Genomic DNA, 21,829 nt, shown 5'->3' with positions numbered 1-21,829 from the left:
TGCCACCCAGCAGGTCATTTCCTAGGCAGTAGGTATGCTGGACATTTTTCCTCCCTAGGTGCAGCACTTTGCATTTCTCCTTGTTGAACTGCATTCTGTTGTTTCCTGCCCATTTGTCCAACCTGTCCAGGTCTGCTTGCAGCTGTTCCCTGCCCTCCGGCATGTCCACTTCTCCCCACAGTTTTGTGTCATCCGCAAACTTGGACAGAGTACACTTCACTCCCTCGTCCAAGTCGCTGATGAAGACATTGAAGAGTATCGGTCCAAGGACTGAGCCCTGCGGGACTCCACTGCCCACACCCTTCCAGGTCGATACCGACCCATCCACTACAACTCTCTGGGTGCGACCCTCTAGCCAATTCACCACCCACCGGACTGTGTAGTCATCCAAGTCACAGCCTCTTAACTTGTTCACCAGTATGGGGTGGGATACCATATTGAAGGCCTTCCTGAAGTCTAAGTAAACGACGTCAACCCCTACTCCTGCGTCCAGGCGTTTTGTAACCTGGTCATAAAAAGAGACTAGATTAGTCAAGCATGATCTACCTGCTACGAACCCGTGCTGGTTTCCCCTCAGCAATATTTTTCCTGCCGGGCTCTCGCAAATGTGAGCCTTGATAATTTTTTCAAAGACTTTGCCAAGGATGGAGGTGAGACTGACTGGCCTATAGTTCCCCGGGTCCTCCTTCCTCCCCTTCTTGAAAATGGGGACCACATTGGCCCTTTTCCAGTCCTCCGGGACCTGGCCCGTGCGCCACGAGTGTTCAAAGTGTCCTAGCCCGCAACAGCTCACCATACCTCCTTAAGTGGCCCACCAGCCCAAATAATTGTCCACCCCTGGTCCATATGTACTTTACTGTTAGCATGTATGGACCTTCGTGTGCCTGAGCTCAGAGGCTTCCTCGCCTCTTTAGGAAACCAGGCGTCAAGATTCCTTCTGCCTGATACTCAGGAGATAAATGATAAAATATACTGACTGCACCTCAGTTTCTCTCATCTGCCTCTGGTTCAAGATGAAACTTTTTGTTATCTAAGTTCAAGCATATAGAAAACCCTTTTTTCCTGCTTTCAAAACTTGTGAAAGTTAGTTTCAAACTTTCTAAGAGGCTCTCAGTTATAAAAGATTTAATCATGCTCTGGGACTGTAAACTGCTTACCTCCCATGGGGTACCTGTTTGAACCAGCACCATCATGCTTCCTGCCACACTTAGCAGTCAGTCAGGGTCTTTTTAGTACCCAACCTCCCCTGTTTGCTGCTGTGGTTTTCCATTCAGCATGGTTGGTCTGAGGACTCACCCCAAGTTCTAGTCGTTGGCAGTTGCGGAGTGCCACCTGAATCAACAGATTGACCTTCCTTGTTTCTTCCCAAAGCCACCTGCATCCTAAATTTAGGCATTTTTCCACATGCTGGATGTGAGCCTACCCTAGCCCTTTATTTTCAAAAGATAAAACTATTTAGGTTGGTTCCTAAACTTTCTGTTGCTGTAATGGAGAGAATGAAAGGCAAGGTGGTCTCAACCCAGGGTTTTCCAAATCTCAGACTGTGTAAAGTATGTTATGAGAGAGCCACCATGGACCCATCTACGTCTGTTAGAACACGCAGCAGCAGAATTCTAGCTGTGTCAGCAGCCTCGCTACAAGCTTACTAAATGTCAAACAGTGTCAAAATCCTTCAGATTGCACACTGGATTTGACAAAGTGAAGAATCAGTCACAGTATTCTCTTGAGACTGAGATCCCACCTCCAGTTGAACTTTGATGCTTTGGAGTCATGAACAGTGGGACGTGTATATGGCAGTTACTTGAAGGAGAATGAGAAGTGTACCTTGGGCTACCTGGTGTTTTTCAAGGCGTTGTCCATAGTTATATTTTGCAACCTACTTCTACCCTGTCTGCTCTGGATCGTTGCATGCCTAAGATTCCACAGCTGAAACAAAACTGAAGTGTGGTCAGTGTCCTCCATATTTTATCTCCTCTGTGCAAAGCGCACAGAATTTCAGGGGCATGTAAGTGCCAGACATAGATTGCTGGTCAAAAATTCTCTGGGGTTGGCCATTTTTAGTCATGCCCACCAGTAGTGGAATGTGCTTGTAGACAACACAGCTTCCAGTTAACATAAGGGAGCTAACTTTTCATTTTATTTATCATTCTTTTGTTAATAGGTCTGTGTAGTTGATCATCCTCCAAATGTTTGTCACTCACCACTGAATTCTCACAGTATCCCTGTTTGATGGATAAGATGTTATTCCCATTGTTGGGAAAGGGAAAAAGAAGAAAAAAAATGTCTTCTTTGCGGGGTTGGCGGCGGCGTGGTGCACAGGCATGGCTTGCTCCGTGCGGAAGGCACTGGGAGCAAGGGCTCTGCCCTGCTGCTGCTTGTGTAGCCGGGACAGGAGGGCGCGGGGCAGAGACACTGCCTTGAACAAGCGGCATGCTGCTGCCTCAGACAAGCAACACGCAGCAGCAGAGCCACTCCAGCTGCCTCATGCCTCCCAGATGAGTCATGGTTTCACTCCGCCCTGGCGAGTGGTGGCACGTCATGGCAGGGGCATGTGCCCCGGATCTGCTTGGGGTGGCCTGGGCAGGGGCTGCTCTGGGTGGGCAGTGGGGGCTATGGGGAATTTTAGGGTAGCTGCATCTTTCCTATAGCCCCCGTTTCATCACCAACACCTCACAGATCCAGGGGAGCATGCCTCTGCCATTCCCTGCAGCTGCTGCCACTCGGCAGGGCGAATCCACAGCTCATCCGGGAAGCATGGGGTGGCTGGAGCAGCGCCTCTGTCCCGCACCCCCCTCCCTGGCTGGACTAGCGGCAGCAGGGTCGAGCCTTTGCACCCACGGTCTTCTGCCTGGAGCGAGCCACGCCTGTATCACGCACCCCCCTGCTCCGGCTGGGCAAGCGACAGCAAGGCAGAACCTCCACTCCCAGTGCCTTCTGCCTGGCATGCAACCCCGGCCCCAGCTGCCCCACACAGATCCGGGGCACACGCCCCACATGCCCTCCTGGATCTGTGGCATGCAGCAGTGGGAGTTGCCCCATGCCCCCCTGCCCCGGCTGGGCAGCACTTGCCACAGCCCCGGTCCCAGCCCCAATCACAATCCCTCCCACGCTGTGGGGGTGTTGATCTGCCTCCCCACGCCTCTTCCCTCCTTTCTTCCCTCCCCACCACAACAGATTTACCAGCTGGACACACTTGTGTCCAGTGTCGTAAAGGCAAAACCCACGTCAGAACATTGAAAAAGGGTGTCAGTTTACAAGTGTTGTAAGTGCCATTTGATGTAACTCGAAACGTCATAAGTCAAGGACTGCCTGTATAGTAGTTCTTATATTCAAGATTTCTACTTGGAAGGTTTTACCATATCTTTTTCCATCATACTTTTAATAGTCCAAGCCAAGGGATGTAGGAAATACAAATCATTTGGTGTTTAAAGAAAAGAGAAAACATTTAGTTTAGGACAGTTTTGTATCTCTGTTTTGGCTTCTTTTCCTTTATTCTTTACCTATAGACTAATATTAACATAGGATCTGGTTTGAGTTCATTAGCTTTTGTCTTCATTCCTTACCTGACAAACTAATCTTAGATTTAGAGTTGGTTCTGTGAAAATGTTTATGAAACTAGAGCAGGAAATACGAGAATTTCAGCAAGAGAATGAGCAAAATGGGCACAACAAGCCCAGTGTTGTTTTAAGTTAGCACAAGAGGCTGCAACTGTGATTTGAAAAGAACATTCACAAGTGTTTTTCAACACCACTAAACTGTATTTTAACTCCCCCTCCCTTCTTCCTTTTTCTACAGCCAGGAATAGGCCAAAACATTTTTGTAGTTGAGCTGATGGAAATAACCGTGATCAGTTTCTTCAAGGCAAAGTATTTACCTTGCTGGGTGTTCTTCTCTAACTTGTGGTGTGATATCATCACAAAATAAGTGACTTGTTCTTTTCTCTGCCCCTAGGAATGATATTTTTGTGTTCCTGTTGAGCACAAGAGCTGGAGGCTTGGGCATTAACCTCACAGCTGCAGATACGGTATGTAAATAGTTTTGTATAATTGTAGAATACAAATCTGTTTTCTAGAATGTAGCTGGCTTACTGCTGAGAAATAAGGATTACTAGCTTGGATGCAGCACTATGATAATGTGGCTATACTGCTTCTGGGGCTGGACCTAGCAAGTGCAAAGCTAACACAGCAATGTCTTCTGTCATATAGACTCTGGAATCCAAGTTCACATATTCATGGCAAGCTTGGGGCATCTCTGCAGCACTGTATGCTGCTGTGTAAATATAGCTAGATGGCACAAGGAGTGTACAAAAGCAAATAGCACGTTTGTATGGCAGATCTGGTTTTATCTGTCTCTCTTGTGAACTTAAGCTTGAATAGTACAGGGATATTGGATCCTTGTTCAGCAAAATAATTACAGCACTGCCTTTCATTTTGAAAGCATTTTGTTGCTATGCCTGTTTGATTTCATGAGACAAGCTTCTTTCTGCACATTGTATTAAAGTTTCAAAGACTGGTAGTAAGAACTACCTAGAGGAGATCTACAAAGTTTTCAGCTCTCATGTATCAGAATGCTAGTTGACCACCAGGTTGGGAAAACTTTTCTCCTCCCTCCTAGTCATCCCTCATATTTTATTGTACACCCAATTAGGTGGGCAGTGTCTTCTGATGAAACATCCTCCATACATAGAGACAAGCTTTTAGACCATATAAATGATCTTTTTAAAAATAGCTTATTCATACTGAGATTTGACAGCAAATAAGACAGTCGCCCTCAGTTCCCAAAAGGCAGCAAACTTCTGAACCTAAAATCTTTCCCCTCTTTCTTTCTTTTCAATTCCCCTGTGCCTCTTGTAATTTCCGAAACAAATTGGAACAAAATGAACATCCACAGGGTTGCCTGGGCAAACCAAGATAGATACAAGTCAGAGAGCTTCAAAATGCTTGTAACTTCTGCAGATCCTGGAGTCTAAACAATACTTTGGTATGTGAACTCAAATTTTGAGTATAATCAGGAACAGATTCTATTGGTAGGGTTATGATGCTGTTGTACATCCTCAAAGGATCTTTTACTGTCAATATTAAGAACAGAGATTGACCTAGTTTTTCTGTACCTTCATTCTGTCACACTGAGGATTTGTTTGGGAGACTCTGCTGACACCATCTTCTTTGCTTATTTCAACATGAAGAAAAGGCTGTATGTAAATAGCATAAACTGTGGTACAGGGAAAAGCCTTCCCTTTTTGAGTCCTTTTAGTCTGCTTTTCTTTTGGGCTTATTGAAGATACTGCCTTTTTGAGTTTGATTTACAGGAGTTATACTTGGATATGCAGTACATGCTCTGAATAGTTATCATTACACCCTCCTTCCAATGGGAAGACTCAATTAATCGCTTACTTTTGGTCAAATGTACTCTGCCACATGGATGACAGTAACTACTGCTGCAGATTTGGGTAAGCCCTGACAGACGGTTTCTGGCCAGATGTGTCTGTCTCCTAAAAAGAGAGGCAGGCTGCTCAGGCGCCTTTGTCCTCTCCATTGTTTTAAATAGTCAGAAATCCAACAGTAAACTTTTCTAAGTGCTTCCCTCTCCCACTTACTTTCTCTTCAGCCTGCTTCTGCATTGTGATGTGTCCCTCCTTGCTCTACAGTACAAAGTTGTTTTCTCTATCTAGCAAGCTGGCATAACATAGCGACACAAGCAGAAATGTACACAGTGCAGGAAACCATTCCTGCCCAGCCCCAAATGTCCTTTATATTCATGTGTCCCATATTTATCAGCCTTGTACAACCTTAAAAATGCAGGTTCCTTGTAAATATATTTGTTGTCTTTTGGTAGGAGCTAAGCTCCACAAGGACAGAAAGCAGTGGGAACCCTGCCAGCTCCAAACATGACATTCAGGAAGTAGCTGTTGCTGCCTGCCAAAGACAGGTCAGCCTCAGGGGACCAACAGCAGCATCTGCCCTTTGCCAGTGTCAGACTGGCATATGGACTGTGGGGTTTTTACCTTCCTCGTAGGCCCCATTAACCAGTGGTTATACTAAAAAAGCTAAAATTAACTTTAATATGGCCAGAAAGAAATCTCTGCCTGTGCCTTTCCATTACAGACTCGCTGAATGGGATGCATGAGGACTCAGTGCAAAACCAGAAGCAAACAAAACCCTCAGGCAACTCTGACTCAGACTCCTCCTCAGAATTATTATGCCTAATGGAGGAAGAATTTTCCAGTTAGGGGAAACTATAAAGATCTGGTTCAGGCTTTTTCCCTACAAATCCTTCAGTACCATGCTGAATGTAGTCACTTCCCCTGATTCTCAGTTTGAGGTACCATGTTATCAACATTCCCCACACCTCTCAAGCCTTCTGCTCCCCACAGATGTCCCCACTTAACTCACCTGCCATACCTTGCTCTTATCAGTGGGCAGGTCTCTGAAGAAAGAGGGAATCTAGCCAATAAGATAGAGCCCCCTGGTCTGAGATTTCACTGAATCTTCCAAAATACCATTTCCTGTGTTCAGCCTTTCTGCCTAGTGTCCTTAAGCCTTGTTATCTGTCCTTGTTAGACTTATTTCTACTGGTAGGTCCTCCAGTTCTCTACCTGGTCTTTCCCCAGTCCAGTTCGCTTCTTTGAAGGCCTCTTAATCTTCTAGAGAGGTGGAGAATAAGCCAGACCTTCTTCATGGCCTGTTTGACCTTGGTCACCTTTACCACAGATTCACTCACGATTTATTCCCTGGGTCCACCTTCCTTTGGCAAAAACTTTGTTCTCCTCCCTGTTCAGAAACCTTCAACCCATCACTGCTGGGCCCCTTCCCTTGTACTTCTCTCTCAGGCTTCCACCCTGTATTGCTTCATTTGAAACAGGGGGGTGCCAGGCATACAGCTTGTGAGCCAGATCCGGCCCACAGTGACAGCTCATCTGGCCTGCAGCTTGGACCGGGGAGTAACTTCTGGCTATTGTAGCCAAGCATCTGGTTGAGAGGCATAGTGCTGGAGATCCAGCAGCACTGCGGGAAGAGGCCTGACATCATGGCTTGTTCCTGTGGCATCAGCAAAGAGCCTAGGATGCTGGACTTCTTCCTGCCAACTCCTGGACCAGAACGGAGGGGGTCCGGCACCCATTCTGGCCCATGGGCCTGCCTTGCACCATTCATCTGGCCCGTGGACCAGCCTCTGAGGCCAGATGAGTTTGACACCCCTGTCTTAAAGGAATCTGCTCTTGCTTCCCTATAATGGAGACAAGAGGGGCCCTGTTACAGTAAAAGAAGATCAAATTCCTGGTTGCAGCAATAGAGAATGGAATGATTCCTGCCTATATTTATAAAAGAGCCAGAACTACTTATTGATGCCAATACATAGAAGTGATAATGGGCTGAGAAAGATACCAGTCTATGAAAGGCAGGCACCTTAACAGTCTGTTTGTGAAAGCTGTACGGGTTACAAAAGAATCAATTTCGTATAAGAACACTTTAAACTGGTACATGCTGCCATTGTTGGAGGAATTTTGAAAACCCTTCAAGCCAAGTAGGATTCTTTAACAAAGAAAACAGTAAAAAATTAGATTGAAACAGGAAGGTTCTGCAGTCTCTTATGAGGTTGCTGACAGATGTTAGTTTAAAGGCATGATGGGATCTGATGCTTGATTCCAACAATTGCGTCTCCTGCCATGGCACATGTGCATGGCAGGATGCATAGTTTTGGGGGTTGGGGATCAGATCGTAAGTACACCCTACTTGCCAGTGCAGGAGGAATCTGGGGTCATGATCCAACATGATTCAGCTACAATCCTACTGATGATCAGCTGATTGTCAGCTGCCAGGGACTCTACTGGGACTAATTAGAGGCCTGATGGGGTCCCAGTCCTGCCCCCAGTCAGCTGATAGTTGGCTAGGACTGCACCAACGCTGGTCAAAAACCCCTATGTGGTCTTAACCCTGTCACAGTTTAAGGAGCAACGGAAACCAGCCACAAGGATGGCATTTTTTGTGTAATATTTTTTTGACAGACGTCTATTTTTATGGCACCATTAATTCTCTGAATATGTGGCTGGATTACCACTTAAAGCACAATTAATGGACTAATCACATCTTAAGTGTAATATCTGCCAGGGATCTAAGCAACCACAGCTTTGGGTTTTCCTCATTTTTTGCAGTGCTTCACTTTGAAATCTTAGCCTTCTTTTGACATTTGTTTTTTATGGCATTTAGATGTAAAATACCTGGATCTTTTGGGATGAGAAGTTGCAATACCACAACCTCTAAAAATGTGGTTATAATGTAAATGACCACAAATCTTTAATTGTTGCAATGATATTATGCTGTAATATTTTTTTAGAATTTTGTGGTCCAAGCAGAACTTGGCAAGGTAGACGAAAATAGCTAAGCTGTTCTGTAATATGACACTGAGTAATTCAAAAGCACTTGAAGTACGGAGCAAAGGACATATCTGCCCTGTATTCTGGGAAGCATTAGAATTTGCATGCAGTCTTCATGCCTTCTGTATGCCACATGTGCATGGCAAGACATGCAATTTGGGGATTGGGAATAAGGTCCTAATTGCACCCTACTTGCCAGTGCCTGCAATTATGGTGCAGTTAGGACTTGCCTGCAGTCAGCAAATATTACATGCAGTTTGGACTGTGTAGCAGAGTTAAATTCTCCCAATGGTAGGCTAGCTTTCTTTTTTCATTGGATGTACTTAAAAACAAAATATTGTAACAATTTGTGTCTGTTTAACACCTTTTGTGCTGCTGTAATGTTCCTCTATAGGTAATTTTCTATGACAGTGACTGGAACCCAACAGTAGACCAGCAGGCCATGGACCGGGCACACAGGCTGGGGCAGACAAAGCAAGTCACTGTGTACCGATTGATATGTAAAGGCACCATTGAGGAGCGCATCTTGCAGAGAGCCAAGGAGAAGAGTGAGGTGAGAATGAATAAATTGTCTTGAGCAGGAGAGGTTAGAAAGGGTACCAGAAGCCATGAAATGAGAAGCAGAAAGGTCTCTCTGGATAGAAGGGGAACCAAAATGGGGAGTATCCATGCAATTAAAAAAAGACTAAACAAATGAGTATCCAGTTGTTACCAATATTTCAGCAACACTATAGCTCAGGGGTTGGCAGCCTCTGGCTTCTGTCGGCTGCTCTTTGCAACCTGGAACCATGGGTGACTGGTGCCTCTTGTGTCAGGGGGAGCACGTGCCCCCTGCCCGACACCAGTCAGCAACCCGATCTCACTAACCGGGGGGGGGCAGTCCCCCAGCAACCAACCACACTGACTAGGAGGAGGTCCCCCACAGCTGATCTCACTCACCAAAAAGGGGCCGCACAGGTTCCAGAAGTCCCACGGTCACTTCTGGAAGCAGCACAGCCACTTTTGCTGGTGGCCCCGCTCCCCAGCTGGCGCTCACGGGGGTGGGGCACTAGTGTTCCCACCTGCCCACTGGTTAAATGGGGAGCGTGGCCTGACAGGGGGTGCATCGGCGCTCTCACCCTCGTACACGCCCTATGCGTCACCACTGCCTAGAACCCTGCATGGGTCACAGATCTCTGCCCCCTGGAGCACCCAAGTACTTGCGCTCACCCTCACCACCGATTCCATTGCCACTGGTCACTTGAAAGAATTAAATCCAAAGACCCAAGCTGACAATGGTCAGATCCAGTCTTTGTGGGACAGATCTGACCCATGGGCCATAAGTTGCTGACCTCTGCTATCACTGGAGTGTAGCAGCAGGGACCAACATGTTTATACCAGCCTGTCACGAATCTAGGTTTTTACGCTACGATGTGGAACATGTCTGAACCCTGTCTACTATACAGCTTTATGCTATCACTGTGCTTACAGGTTTTAATTTTCTTGATGTAGGAAAGACCGTCCTTCCACTAATTTCTCCAGAACTGTAAACTAGTATCACTTAGGATTTGAGTGTTGTGATCCTTTTATCACGTTAGAATTTCTTTTCAGAAAGTCATTAAGATAATCAGATAATATACAAGGAATCACAGTTGTGCACAGCATCAAGCAGTAAATGTTTTTTAAAAACCTTCCTTGTGGCTTAAGCTTAACCTTAAAACTTTAAGGCAGGAGTGGCCACAAGTGGCATGTACAACTGCTTTGCTTGTTGTGTGGCAGGGAGGAGAGAGTGGAGCAATAGATCGGATGGGGAAGGAGATCAAAGTATTACTCAGGGAGGGGGCAGGGTTTACATTGTGGCACAGTGACCAAAAAAGGGTTGGCCCCCTACTACTATAAAGAATGCTATTATGCTAACAAAAATTGGATACCAGTTCCCAACATTTAGTAGCAGTAATACTGGAAGCTGTAGTGCAGACAGGTCTCGTGTATTCTTTCAGCTTTCCTGTCTATTGGGCCTTGTTTGTATTAGAACCTTCAAGTCACTGCATTTTGTGGTTGATGGCAGTGCAGTAGTGGACACCACATTACCCACCTCTGAATTAAGGTGTATTTCCACTTGTACCCACATTAGGGCTGCCTAATGCTAATTTGGGAGGGAGGCTGTTCTGTTTGACATTTCCTGAAATGTCTGATCTTTCTTCTACCAGTTCTGTATTGTGCTGCTGATACTTGTCAGTAGAGGTGCACCAAAATATTGGTTGTGTATCAGATCAGCACCGATAAAAGGAATATTAATGTTATTGGCTATCGGGTTTTTTGGCTGGTGTAGCCCAGAATGTTCACTGATAAATATACCATGCCTTCTGGCTGGGGCCTCTGGATGCCATGTGCATGCACGCAGCCACACGTGTGTGCATGGTCAGGAATGCAGCCAGGCAGCATGGAGAGCAGTGCCCTGCAGGTAAGTCTCTCGAAGCGAAGGGTTGGGATGGGGGCGGTGACTGAGGCCCCCACGGTGAGGAGTGGGGCTGGAGCTGGGGGCGCTGCCCAGCCAGGTTGGTGAATGGGACCCAGGGTGGGGAACAGGACAGAGCTGCAGGCAGCTTGTCCAGGGTGGTGCAGGGTGGGGGATGAGGAGCAGGTCCCCACTGTGTGCACCCCCCAAGTTGGCATGGGGAGTATATGCCCCCTCCCCCCCAGATTTATGTGCAGGGCAGATGCGGGCTGCTCACCGTGGGCTCGGTGCTCTCCACTCTCTGCCTTTTCCTTGGTAGCCCCATGCCAGCCACATGCCCCCTGCCTGCCTGGCATAGTGGGAGCATAGGCAGCAGAGCGGAGAGCCTCAAGCCTGCAGCAAGCAGCCCACCTCCACCATCTCCCCACTCAGCTTCTCTCTGATTAAAAGCATCCCTGCACTTAAAAATGGTGGTAGCAGCAGTGCTTGAACTAAAGCTTATTCAATGAGCTGTAGTTCAAGTGTCCTGCTGCCATTTTTAAGCACTGGGACACTGATCCTCTGGATGAGCTGCCCATGGCTCTGTCCTGCTCCCCACCCTGACCCTGGGTCCTATTCATCACCCTGGCTGGGCAGCGCTCCCAGCTGCAGCCCCCACCCTTGCCCTACTATTTCCCTCACCATGTGGGCCTGGATCTGCACCCCCCATACCCCTTCCCTCCCATATGCCTCTTCCCCTCTACAGGCTTACCTGCAGGGCACTGCTCTCCATGCTGCCCAGCTGCATTCCTGTAAATCTGTTATGAGATTGGTATCAGCCAATATGGCTATCGGTATCGGCCAAGAAAATCTTTATCGGTGCACCCCTACTTGTCAGTCTAGATGCATCCAGAGAGGTCAAGTGATTGGCCAAACCTGCATATCAAATCGCTGTCTGACCCAGGATTTAAAATCTAGGCTCTCTTAAATCATAAACCACAATGCTTCCAAAGTACTTGAAAAATGGAGAGAATAATACTTGACTATATCGCCGATGGCTGTGAGGATTAATAGTTAATGGTCAGCACTACATTAATGCAGTGACATTCATTATTTAGTAGGTGCTGCTTTAGTAGAAGACTGCTGCATTGCACAGTGGTCAGCAAATGTTCTTCCATGTGGTCTCAGTTGCAATTTACTAAATCTGTTTTAGTTGATGTGTTAATAAAAGCTTCTGTGTTCTTTTGCTGGGTTTACCAAGCTAGAATAATCAAATCTTTTCTTTTATGACTGTCAGCCACTTTACCAAACAGAAAATATTGCTACTTTTAATAAAGAGAAATGGGAGTGGTTCACAGCTTCTCTGTTATGTGTTCTTTTCTTCTAGATTCAGCGAATGGTGATTTCAGGTGGCAATTTCAAACCAGACACCTTGAAACCCAAAGAGGTGGTCAGCCTTCTCCTGGATGATGAAGAACTCGAGAAGAAACGTATGTTATTCACATTACAATGCTTTTGAATTTTTTCTTATCTGTCTCTGCACATGTACTGTAGATAACTACTTGTTTCCTGGCTTATTTTATATCAATAGCTGCTTTAGTACAAGTTGGTTTCATAACACTATTGGGTAAAATGGGCAAATATGTGTGTGAGAAATGAGATGATGTAGTTTAAAGATTTTATTGGCACTTAATAAAGATCACCACATTATTCATGAATGACAGCTTTAACAGAGTAAGGAGGATCACTTAAAATAAGTGCAAGAGGTATTTGAATGTGTAACATATGTGCATCTTGATACCACTTTTGAGAGAGATTTTCCAGTAAGACTTGTACTTTTCTGGGTTTGACGACAGTTTTTCTTCGTAGGAGCCTTCAATGCATCAGTACAGCATTAATGGCTTTATTCAGGGATTTTCTAGAACCTAGCTACTGTGAAATGGATAATATTTATAGAAGGATAGGAAAGAATTTGGAGAGGTGTTCAGCCCTATAGTAGCCTTTTTTTCTATTTTTCTTTCTTGACAGTACGCCAGCGTCAGGAAGAGAAACGGCAGCAGGAGGAGACAAATCGTGTGAAAGAGCGTAAGCGAAAGAGGGAAAAGTACGCTGAAAAGGTACTTAGATGCAAAAAATACCTTTCTGTGCGTGGTCAAGAGAGTCTGAAAAACTTCCAGCAGGGGTTCTTGCCTGTTACATCGTGTGACAAAGTCTGGTTTAATAGTAGCCTCTTCTCTCATTCCCCAGTGTGTAACATCCTTGTGGTAACTGCAGTGTTGCTTACACAGAGGAGTAATACTAGGAAACTATTATAAGTGTCCTTATTTTTCTCTTAATGAAATTTGCAACTTGGGGGAAAGGAAGCACTGTGTGGTTTTAGACATCTGTTTGGATCTTTGAGTGATCCAAGCCAGCATTTTGGGACCCCCTGTTTGAAATCACTAAATGGCATGCAGTTTTCAGTATTTCATAAGGCAGAAGCTTAATACTCTCTTCATTTTATCAGATTTGGGGAATGTGAAAAAGGAATAGAAATTAAATACTGGGCAAAAGCCAAGATCTGATTTAGATTTTTTTTTCTTTTAAACAACATTTTTGCATTTAAATAACTTGCATCTGAATTTAACAGGATAAGCATTTCAGCTTCACTTGCTTTCTCTTTTTAAATATCAAAATCAAAATACTCTTAACTCTTCATTAGTGGAAAGGTTACTCCAGCCTGCGAGCCATTTTAGGGAAACTTCCTAATCTAATGCAGAATTTCCTGCTGTATCTGGTGCCATGTCTTCCAAAACACTGTTATCAGAAAATGCTGTGTATGGCATTACTCTGATTACTGAATGATGAGCTCCATTTCTTTGGAGCTCTTTATTTATTTGTTCCATTTATCTTCTTTATCATGTTTTGTCCCTGTGTAACCTGTTCATTTTGCTTATTTGCAGAAAAAGAAAGAAGATGAGTTGGATGGAAAGAGAAAGAAAGAAAGCATGAACCTGGTGATCCCATTTGTTCCCTCAGCTGATAACTCCAACCTGTCTGCTGATGGTGATGACTCCTTCATTAGTGTAGACTCCGCCATGCCTAGCCCCTTCAGTGAGGTGAGATTTTTCTTTTAAACTGTTTTCCATACTTAGATTCAGGGCACAAGGCTTTTGCAAATTAGCTTCTAGCTAGCATGGAGCCTCTTGTACTGTTTGGAAGCTTGGTGTATCTCAGTCTTCAGCTGTTGCATTGAAACTATTCTATCCAACTTGTAACAGCTGAAATTAATCTTCTTCTTCTGCTCTAACTATGTATCTTTACATCCCATCTCCTTCACTGATTTCTGGCCTCTTTCTACATCAGATCTTGCTTCTTTCTCCTCACCTTCAGACTCTATAGAGCTCTGTGCATGCCTGCATCCCTGCTGGTTTCTTCCTGTTCTCTTCTCCCCGTCCTTCCTTTATGTCCTCCTCTCATGTATGGCTTCTCATGGCCTTTTCCCTAGCAACACCTTTCATGGTTAGGATAGAATTTCCACTTGTGAACCAAGCACCCTCCCTCTCCTCCTTCATAATACTTTATCGTACTTCAGTTTCTTTGTAAGTACCCTAACCAAACTCTCCTACAGCTTTTTCTGCTTCCTCACTTCCATCTGCCCTTTAGTTGTGGCGTTTCCTTTCTCTAACAGAAAGTTTAAATTATTTGGGGCACAAGCTTCCTTTCTTCATCTTTGTAAAAAGCAGTACAGGCCTGTGGCATTAAATATATAATAGTGCTTTCATATGAAATTGGGTTAAGATCTTTACATTATACATTTCACTTTTTAATAAAAGTTTTTGTCAGCAATACTGGTGGAGCGGATAAGACAAATCTTAATCTTTCTCGTTTCAAAGGGCACATTCGCATGAGGGTTATCAGTCTGGAAAATCAGCAGGGTTGAATAAAGAGGAACAAGGGTTTTCTTGGATATCTGCCAGGTTCCTGAATTTTTGTATTTAGCATATATTTTAGTTCACAGTTGAAATTAAAGCCTGGCAGGAAGGAACAGGTTTTAACGCTGATCCACTTGTAAGTAGAGAACTTAGTATGGTGAGGCAGCATATATATCATGTTGCTTTGTCTTGCACTGAGAGAAAAAGAGGCTAGTTGCTATTTAATTGTCTGGGGTGGGGGGGAACCTTCTTTAATGCAGTTGCACGTTTTCTGAAGTTTTTAGTCTGGTTGTCTTTGCTGCTGTCTTTACCCAACAAGGTTTGGTCTCTGTCTTGTCTAGATCTCCATCAGCAGTGAGTTGCATATGGGATCTATCCCTCCTGATGAAAGTAGCAATGATATGCTGGTAATTGTGGATGACCCAGCATCTTCAGCACCTCAGTCAAGGGCCACAAATTCTCCTGCTTCCATCATGGGCTCAGTCTCAGACACCATGAATGGTCAGTACTTTTCCCTTAGCTAAATATTTTCAAGCAGCCCAGCCTTGACCATTACATCTGTATTGGTATATCTAGTACATCTTACATCACTTCATGCCTGACTCTGTCGGATAGGAGAAGGGGTGTAAAGATCTACGAAAAATGCCTCCCTGCTATGAAATGACCTCAGATCTGACAGATAGTTTCTTCTGTTGATATATTCGGTCATTTGTTATGCTTTAGCATTTCTATGTTACTTAGTACTTCTGTTTCATAAGACTGCTTTTGGCTGTTTTGATGCAAAGGGCCCCTTCTTGCATAGCACATGAATCAGCAAAGCACAGTCTTCCCCAGGACTGTTCTCTTGTATGTTTAAATTGTTCCCTGTAATCACTCTGGGGCTGAGGGATGGTTCCTGATTTCCTTTTCTCCATTATATCAGTGAGCCAGCTGTAACTCTGTGATTTTTAGCTACCATCATTCTGGGTTTTGAAATAGTTAAAGCCATAGTGCTTGATGAGTTTCTTCATAAACAACAAATGAAAAAGTCATAATATCCTCCTCCAAGTAAGAGTATGTTTTAATCCTGAGATGAAGAAACATACCCCTACCACACATGCATCAAGTTTAAGAGTGAGGTTCAATGTACAACTGTCAGGTGTTTATGAAGCTGCATTTTGCTCATGAGTCACTTTTTATGTATTGCAGCAGTTGACATCTTCTTTTCCTCCTTTGCTTAAGGAATTTCAATGCAAGATATGTCTATCACAGGAAGAGGCCATTCAGGTAGAAGCCGGGGTCGCCCTAAAGGTTCAGGCAGTGGGTCAAAAGCCACAGGGAAAGGCCGAAGCCGGAAGTCAACAGCAGGAAGTGCAGCTGCAATGGCAGGCGCAAAAGCTGGGGCAGCAGCAGCCTCTGCAGCAGCATATGCAGCATACGGGTACAACGTGTCTAAAGGTATGAGCGCAAACCAAACCACATGTTTGGATGTAGGGCTCTTCAGGCATCCTGTCAAGAAATAGGTAATTTTATTTAAACTGTTTCTTGTTCCTTCTCATTGAGGGTCAGTCATATAATGTCACATAGCATTGTGATAATACATCAAGTTGCACCATAGCCATTCCAGGTGTAGTAAGAAATATAGCTAGCACTACCACTATCTGTAGGGATGGATCCAGGATTCTGTGAAGTAGGGGTATGGGAGCAGTGACTGGCACTTCAGGGTTAGCTGCACCCCTGCTCCCAGCTTGCCCCAAACCTCAGGCAGGCAGTCCACGCCTCAGGAGCAGCAGCAGAAATTTTTTTTTGCAAGTCCCCAAATCAGGTAAGAATCCTGTCCCTCCTACTCTTCCCCTCAGCTCTCGCCCTTGCCGCTGTGCTGCCTGGCCCGCCCCCCCCCTTCTCCTTCATCCTCAATAGTACATCCCCTCCCTTCCCCTCCCAATTGCCCTCTCTCCTACCCACTGCTGTTACCAGCTGATGGGGGTGGCAGGTAGAGGGAGTCTTCAGACCATTCCTGCCCTGCTCCAGTTGGGCTCATCAGGGAACAGCAGCTGCAGTAGCGGGTGGGTTCCCCCTCTCAAGCACAGAGTTGGGGAGCTTGCCCGATGCTGCCGCTGTCCCCTATTGAGCTTGGCTGCAACAGCTCTGGAACCCTTCCCCCCACAACTGTCCCAAACCACAACTCCCCCAATTCATTTCACAGAGGGGAGGGGCTCCAGAGTCACTGCATCCAGGCTCTGCAGTGGGAGGGTTCTCCTGCCCCATGCTTGCGCTTGGATGCAGGGAACATTGTGGAGACAGGACAAAAGAGAAACCTGCCCACTGCTACCACTGTTCCTGGCTGGAGCTGGGCAGGATTTCATAGATTTCATAGATTTCATAGACATCAGGGCTGGAAGGGACCTCGGAAGATCATCGAGTCCAGCCCCCTGCCCAAAGGGCAGGAAGTCAGCTGGGGTCATAGGATCCCAGCAAGATAAGCATCCAGTTTCATCTTGAAGGTATTCAATGAAGGCGCTTGAACCACCTCCTTTGGCAGGCTGTTCCAGACCTTGGGGGCTCGGACAGTAAAGAAGTTCTTCCTTATGTGTAGCCTGAAACGATCTTGAAGTAGTTTGTGACCATTCGACCTCATCATCGCTTGGGGCGCTCTGGTGAACAAACGTTCCCCCAGATGCTGGTGGTCACCCCTGATAAACTTGTAGGTGGCCATCAGATCACCCCTGAGCCTGTGCTTTTTCAGGCTAAAGAGCCCCAGGGCTCTCAGCCTGTCATCGTAGGGTCTGCTTACCTGACCTCTGATCATGTCATCGTAGGGTCTGCTTCCCTGACCTCATGAGTGGCTCTGGAGCCCACCCACCCCCATTGGCTGGGGACAGTGGCAGCAGCAGGCAGGGGAGGGGGGAAATGGGAGGGGAGGGGTTGTGCTGTTGAGGATGGAGGGGAAGGGAGGGGGTATCAGGAGTGGGAGATGAGGCAGGGGGATGGGATTCTTACCAGATTTGAAACTTATAAAAAAAGTCCTTGCTGCTGATCCCACAGTGCAATCTGAAACGGAGTGAGTTAGCACCACTGCACCCCCTCTGGATCTTTCCCTGGTTGTCTATATTTTGCTCTTATGTACAGAATTTTCATTGCATCCCTTAGAACTTGCAGTACATTCTACATCATCTTTCTCAGGTGTTTTTTGTCTCAGAGAAATGAGAACGTTCAGTCAAAAATGTTTGGTGCTGGTTCCATATGTTCTTGCATACAGCATGCCCCAAAATAAAGTATGCACCTTGTATTTGAAAGGCAGAATGAAATTAAAAATAACTTTGTTTGTAGTAATTGAGTAATAGCAGCTATGGAGCTGAGTCTGATCATTGTTCTGCACCCTGTGAGTTGCATGCAGATTTTACTTTCACTTAGCGATAACCAGCAGAAATTGTTCTTACTATATTTTTTTGCCAATAATGCACACTCCAAGTTTCAGCAGCTGGTTTTTGGGGAAAAAATGCATGTTGTGTGTGTGAAAATATGGTACCTCTGAAATGGGGCTGTGGCTGTTTCTTTCTGTTGTGATGTTGAAGCTTCATAGTGCTAGCAATAGAATATGAACCTAAAGTGTTACAAAGATGCTAATGGAGCTACAGTGCCTTACACTGCCAGTGGTACATACCAGTTGCATTGTACCTCTCTTAAAGGCCCCTCATTCTTATGTGATCTACAGGTGCACAGAGGAGTCAGGAAGAGCAAGTTGGATTAAGCGTTTAATTGAGGGTGCGATAAGCTATTCATAGCCACATGTTGCAGAAGTTAATTTTATGTATTGTGGAGGAGTCACAGGATGTGAATGTTGTGTTCATCTGAGATTGGCTTACTTTCCTTTCCTTTTCCTGTTGCTAGGTATGTCTGCAAGTAGCCCTCTCCAGACATCAATTATTCGGCCTGCTGGACTTGCAGACTTCGGACCTTCAAGTGCTTCTTCTCCCTTGAGCTCCCCTTTGAGCAAAGGAAATAGTGTTTGTGGGACCCCAAAAAGCTTAAATCTGACCAGCAGCCTGATATCAGAAACCCCAATTCGGAAGCAAAGTAAAGGAGCCCATACATCAGGTGGGCGGTAGTAATTTTGAAGCCTTGAACTTTCTCTAACCATATTGGCTTTCAAAGTAGCCCACCCTGCCAGCAGGAGGCATATGCAGGGGAGAGCCTTTTACCATCCCACATGTGTATGAAAAGAAAATCATAGCATAATAGGGATGGGTGGTTTACGTGAGCACTTTGATTACATGTATCCCAAAAAATTACCTTCGCAGACGCTACAAGGAGCAGGGATGGGGACTGGGGTTAAATGAGAGATTTTTTTTACATAAATTTTTCACCCATTTTACTGATGCATTCTACAAAGCTTACTGGAAAAAGATCTACCTACAAAGTGTGATGTCCTGCAGCCATTTGTGTTTGTGGTCACACCAATGTACTGTTCTTCCTCCTCTTTCAGCTTCAGGTGGAGTTCAGTTCTATTCTTATTCTAAGAAATCAGTAGCTGAACTCTGAGGGTACCCTTCAGAGTTGGAGGAACCCTCTGCACTGAGGACTTGGCAGTGCATTTGGGGTGGGCGCATCTGTGGATATTGTGGCCATGTAGTTTGGTACCTCTAGTATGGATCTGTGGATTCCCAGAAGAATTCTCTAAAGACCTTGAGTTCAAGGGAAGGGAAAAGAAATCTCCCAAAAGTTTCCAAGGACTGGACTCTTGTCAGCACCATGTTTTTGATCCTGTTCTAGACATAAGGAGGTAATTGCAACTGCAGTTGGACAGAGTAGGCCTAGTGACAGTAATGTTGCTGTCTCTGCTTCATGGAGTGGGAGAGGCTACAGGTCACTGGTTTACATTTCAGAGCCCAAGTCTGTTAGCATGAATCTTCATTTTGTTGGGTTTAAGAATGATTTCTCCCATTTTGAGCTACGCTGAACTTTTAAGGCTTAGTAAAAGTCAGACTCTACTTGTATATATTTCAAGAAGAGGAAATGCTGATATGCAAGGGGAAGAAGTTCACTGGTATTCCTCTCACTGTGCCATAGCAGAGCTTGCTTATGTCATTTGCCTTTGGGTACTGCAGCTTGCCATGCCACAAGGGGAACAATAGAGAATTTGACTGAAACAAGGACTGTGCCATTTCCCCTTTCCAATCAACTCTTGGGAAAACTGAAATCTCCCATTCCAGCCATCCATCTGATCTGTTCTTCCAGCACATTTCCCTTTCGTCAGTGATCGTCACGCATACTAGCTTGGTTGAGGTTTTTTTGGTTTTGTTTTATTTTATTTTTACAGTGTGCAGGCACTAGCAGACACACTCATGAAATGAACAGAAGCCAGTGCTTTCAGTGCCACTCTCTGTCCTCATTCTCTCAGATTGTTCTTTCCCCATTCTAAATACCCCTTGCTTGGCTATAAATGTCTGCATTGCACTGAGATACAGGTGGGGAGCAGTTCTCTCATCTCAATGGCTATACTGCAAGGGCACTTTCATCCCTTGAGAGAGAGAGAGAGAAGCAAGTTGAGTTACAGGTCCATGCTGTGACAGCAGAGGATGTTTTTTTCCCAATCCCAAGCCCCTTGCCTGGCGTCCCACCGTCTGGAGCAAGTGCTTCCTGTCGGCTCTGCCTCTAATTTGCACACCTAATAGCGGAAATGAATTTAGTTAGACTGATTTTTAAACAGATTTGGAGGGGATAATTGAGGGGGAGGTGTTGTTTAATTTAAATCATGAAGACTTCCCCCTTCCCCTCATATTCACATGTATATATGATATTTAGAGGGAATAAGAAAAATGCCAAGACTTTTTTTCTCTTTGAATGTGCTGTCTATTTTTATAACTGAACCTGTACATATGTATAAAAAGAGACACAACTTTCTTTTACTAACTGGAGAAAAAAATCTTAAATAAAATGGAGTGAGATAATTTTATGTAAATCAGAGTCTGTGGTTTGTATCCGTGTAGCTTTACGAATGAGCAACACGGGAAATAGGTGTGGGGGGAGTGCTGTGGGGCCATGTCTAAGTGTGTACAGGCTGCCAGAAATAGTGGGCCAACATGCTCTTTAGTTTCTACCCTCTTGGGTCGCATGCTGTTCTTAACAGGGTTACAAATGTCCAGTGGACTTACTGCGTATATATTGAGTATGTACACTTTTTGTATAATTAAGCAAAGGATGCTACGGCAGAGCAGGTAGAGCATCCCACTGTCTTGACTTGTGCCAAAGGCTACCCCCAGCTGTAAACAGGCATCTGTCAAGGAGTCATGAAGGCCTGACATGAATGCTTACCACATCACTCCCTTGTGTTACCACTGGTTATGGAAGCTGGCATACTTTAACCAGACTTGCCCAATAGGCCTTCTAGACCTGGGCAGCGCATCACTGAAATAACACAACTAAGCAACCTATGCAGGATATGTACAATACAGTACAGGGAAATGGATAGATTTATTACATGCAAGACTCACCGAGGTTTTCTGACTAGAAAATAATGACTTGCTTCATTATAGTTGATTCCTTTTAGTATTTTAGCCCCCATAGATATTCACCTGTATTTTTTTTCAGCTGGAGTTATAAGGGGATTCCTGGGTCCAGTTTTGATTTTTAAAGTGTCAGGAAGTTTTAACAGAGATTGAAATACTTTGAGAGCAGAGTGAAGGAAGTTGTATGCAATGTGAGCAGGACTTTAGGAAAACATGTAAATCTGCAAAGAAGAAAGAGTTGGAGGATACTGGATGGAATATGAAGTTAACTAATTTAAAAATAAAATTTCAGTGGCCTACCAAGTTGTCAGGGAAGGGATAGAAGCCTAAATACTTGGGAGACAAACTAGGCCAGACTCTGGAAGATGTACCACAGAGCATTAGTTCTCAAACCTTTTTTGTTACCACAGCCTGCCTGCCACTCTACAGCCAACCTCCCTCCAACCCATGCATAACCCCACAACGCACCTTCCATTTGCCAAGTGTGTTGCAGACACCCAAGCTAGCTCCACACACACACACTCCAGAATGGAAGGAGCACAGTCACATTCACTTGGCACTACTGCACCTGGGCTTAACAGCTCTGCCTCTCAGCAAAGCTAATCGGTCTGCCCTCCATCCTAAGTTAAGTTCTGCTACG

General features: G+C 45.2%; 1 protein-coding gene across 9 annotated transcripts in view; it reads left to right on the top strand.

Annotated features, from left to right (window-relative positions):
- The window catches only part of INO80 (INO80 complex subunit), a 121,482-nt gene extending 100,840 nt beyond the window's left edge, over positions 1-20,642 (top strand). For 5 of the 9 annotated variants that reach the window (XM_025205286.1, XM_025205285.1, XM_025205284.1 and 2 more), the window contains 8 exons: positions 3,952-4,024; positions 8,766-8,924; positions 12,175-12,277; positions 12,816-12,904; positions 13,730-13,885; positions 15,043-15,202; positions 15,923-16,138; positions 18,572-20,642. In XM_025205286.1, the coding sequence (XP_025061071.1) occupies positions 3,952-4,024; positions 8,766-8,924; positions 12,175-12,277; positions 12,816-12,904; positions 13,730-13,885; positions 15,043-15,202; positions 15,923-16,138; positions 18,572-18,789 (1,174 nt within the window). In that variant the 3' untranslated portion in view covers positions 18,790-20,642. Of the gene's footprint in view, positions 1-3,951; positions 4,025-8,765; positions 8,925-12,174; positions 12,278-12,815; positions 12,905-13,729; positions 13,886-15,042; positions 15,203-15,922; positions 16,204-18,571 lie in introns of all 9 variants that reach the window. The other 4 variants (XM_006024597.3, XM_025205287.1, XR_003094289.1 and 1 more) reach the window with 4 other exon arrangements.
- The last annotated feature ends 1,187 nt before the right edge of the window (positions 20,643-21,829 follow it).

Source organism: Alligator sinensis, unplaced genomic scaffold (assembly GCF_000455745.1).
Source record: "Alligator sinensis unplaced genomic scaffold, ASM45574v1 scaffold108_1, whole genome shotgun sequence".
Taxonomy (NCBI): Eukaryota; Metazoa; Chordata; order Crocodylia; family Alligatoridae; genus Alligator; species Alligator sinensis.
This window is presented reverse-complemented; position numbering and strand designations above follow the sequence as displayed.